Below are 2251 nucleotides of genomic sequence, written 5' to 3' on the forward strand. Positions count from 1 at the left end.
TACTCCAGAGTGTTGGTCAGCATGGGGGTGAGTAGAAAATGAAGGCTAATCATGTTTTGGGTGTACTATTCCTTTAACTGATAAAGACCTCTCAAAATGTTGGCTGTTCTTTCAGTTCATCAAGATTATGATCCTACTTTTAAATGAAAAGTCCGGTCAGGAAGGAATAACCAATGGGTCATTATTTATACCTCAAACTTATACGTTCGTGGTGATTTAATGAATAAGTATAACCAACCCTGGTTATACTTAAATTAAATCACCCTGCAGCAGTGTTTCGCAGTGAGCTTGATGCAGACATTTTCGATTTATGCTTAAGTTTGAGCCGTGGGCTGCGCTATATTATTCCACGCCAAAATTCTGGGTTTAAACTGGTTTTTCTTCCAGTGGGAAATGGGTTTTTAGTGAACTTTAACTTTCAATCTGCTTGTTTTAGGTTAAAATGTGTTTATTCTTCATTCAGGGAAGTAATTGTTTTTTACTTCTCCTGTTTGATCTTCCCAGACTGCAGAGTAGAGACAGACTCGGACTCCGGCCTTTGTCTGGACTCCATCCACAGCCCTTCTTCTCCTTCTGTTTCTGAAGGCTCAGCAGATTATTCCTCATGTGCGTCTGCTGTGGAGCAGGTACGTTCTGAGGAAGATCGCAGCGACACTGAAGGCTTGGCTGGATCAGAGTTGGAGGTGGAGGTGACCATCAAGCAGGAGGAGCTTGAAGATGAGGAGATGGGAGCTGCTGGGGGAGTTATTCCTGTCAATCATGCAGACCACAAACTGTTTCAAGGCTTTTCCTGGCTGGAACACGTAGGCCATGATTACACCTTCATCAACTCGCCTTTGTCCTCATCATCTTCTCCAGCTCGGAGCAGGAAGCTTTCAGCACAGACTAAAACTGCTGGGAGGCGTCGCAGAGCCAGGCCGTACCAGGCCTGCAGCTCCAGACCGCTTCCTGGAGGTAAGATCTGGAACCGAGATGAGCAGCGAGCGCGAGCCCTCAGGATCCCTTTCTCCTATGAGCTCATCGTTAACCTGCCGGTGGACGAGTTCAACCTCCTACTGACCAGCTACCCGCTCAGCAAGGAGCAGCTGACGCTGGTCAGGGACATACGGCGGCGCGGCAAGAACAAGGTCGCCGCTCAGAACTGCAGACAGAGGAAACAAGACGTGCTGCTCACATTAGAGGAAGACCTGAGGGCCCTGAGACGCCACCATTCACAGCTGCTCCAGGAAAACCAGAACAGACTCAGCCTTCTGCAGGATGTGAAGAATAGATATGGACTGCTGTACCAGGAGATATTCACCAAGCTGATGGATGCCGAGGGGAGACCACTGAATGCCAAGGAATACATGCTTCAATTTGGACCTGATGATACAGTCACGGTGGCTCCACTGAGGGGAAACAGAAACAGCAAAAAACACAGAGATGTGAAGAAGAGGAGGAGCTGAATATTCCTGTAGAAGGATGGACTTTAGATAAGGACCTGTCAGAGAAACAGGAAGCTGACCAATGACTCTATAAAGCCTCTGCACAAAAACCACGTTAACCAGGGTCCCAACACATGTAAATATTATACTTAACCAGAGTCAGTCTGTTCTGCTCTACTTTAGGTCAAAGGATGCAAAACACAAGTAATCATTTTACTGAAAAAAACAGAAACAAATAATGCTGGTAAAGATTTTTATTCATCCAGGTCAGTCATTCCAAAAAGTTAAAAGACGATCCACTGGACTGTGTTTTAAGTCTGAAGACATTTCAGAGGAGCAGAAAGCTGCTGCCTGCATCCTCACTAGAACTAAGAAAGTAGACCAGTAGCTGATCCAGATAGGTGGTTAGAGTGGGGCGTGAAGGAAGCCATCTATGTTAAGAAAGAAAAACCAACCTTAAACTAAAGGGGGGTTTAAGGTTGCTTTCAAACACCTGCAGCGATAGAGTTGATTCCTTTCCGCTATATTGCAGCCCAAACCCCTTTATAGAACAGGAGACCTCTCCTATTCATCCAGGCCAACTATTCCCTCTAATAACCCCCCTTTCAGAGACATAGACAGGTATGGGGCATTGCAGGCTAACAAAGAAGCCAAACGACCCCCCTTTCAGAGGCATAGACAGGTATGGGGCATTGCAGGCTAACAAAGAAGCCAAACGACCCCCATTCCAAAGGGGGGGACCCGTTCATCAGTTTCTATTTGCATGTTTTCTAAACTAAAACCAGGCTTTGTTGGGCTGCTGGATAAAACCTGGAACTAAACGCTAT

General features: G+C 46.2%; 1 protein-coding gene across 1 annotated transcript in view; it reads left to right on the top strand.

Annotated features, from left to right (window-relative positions):
* Window positions 1–1916, top strand: part of LOC107080787 (nuclear factor erythroid 2-related factor 1-like) — a gene marked incomplete at its 5' end in the record, with an annotated part of 7351 nt that extends 5435 nt beyond the window's left edge. Inside the window, one exon of the mRNA XM_015368990.1 lies at window positions 505–1916. Coding sequence (XP_015224476.1) covers window positions 505–1445 — 941 coding nt within the window. The remainder of the gene's footprint in view (window positions 1–504) is intronic.
* Window positions 1917–2251: the final 335 nt, after the last annotated feature.

This window comes from Cyprinodon variegatus, unplaced genomic scaffold, assembly GCF_000732505.1.
Source record: "Cyprinodon variegatus isolate N-32 unplaced genomic scaffold, C_variegatus-1.0 Scaffold2324, whole genome shotgun sequence".
In the NCBI taxonomy this organism is placed as follows: Eukaryota; Metazoa; Chordata; class Actinopteri; order Cyprinodontiformes; family Cyprinodontidae; genus Cyprinodon; species Cyprinodon variegatus.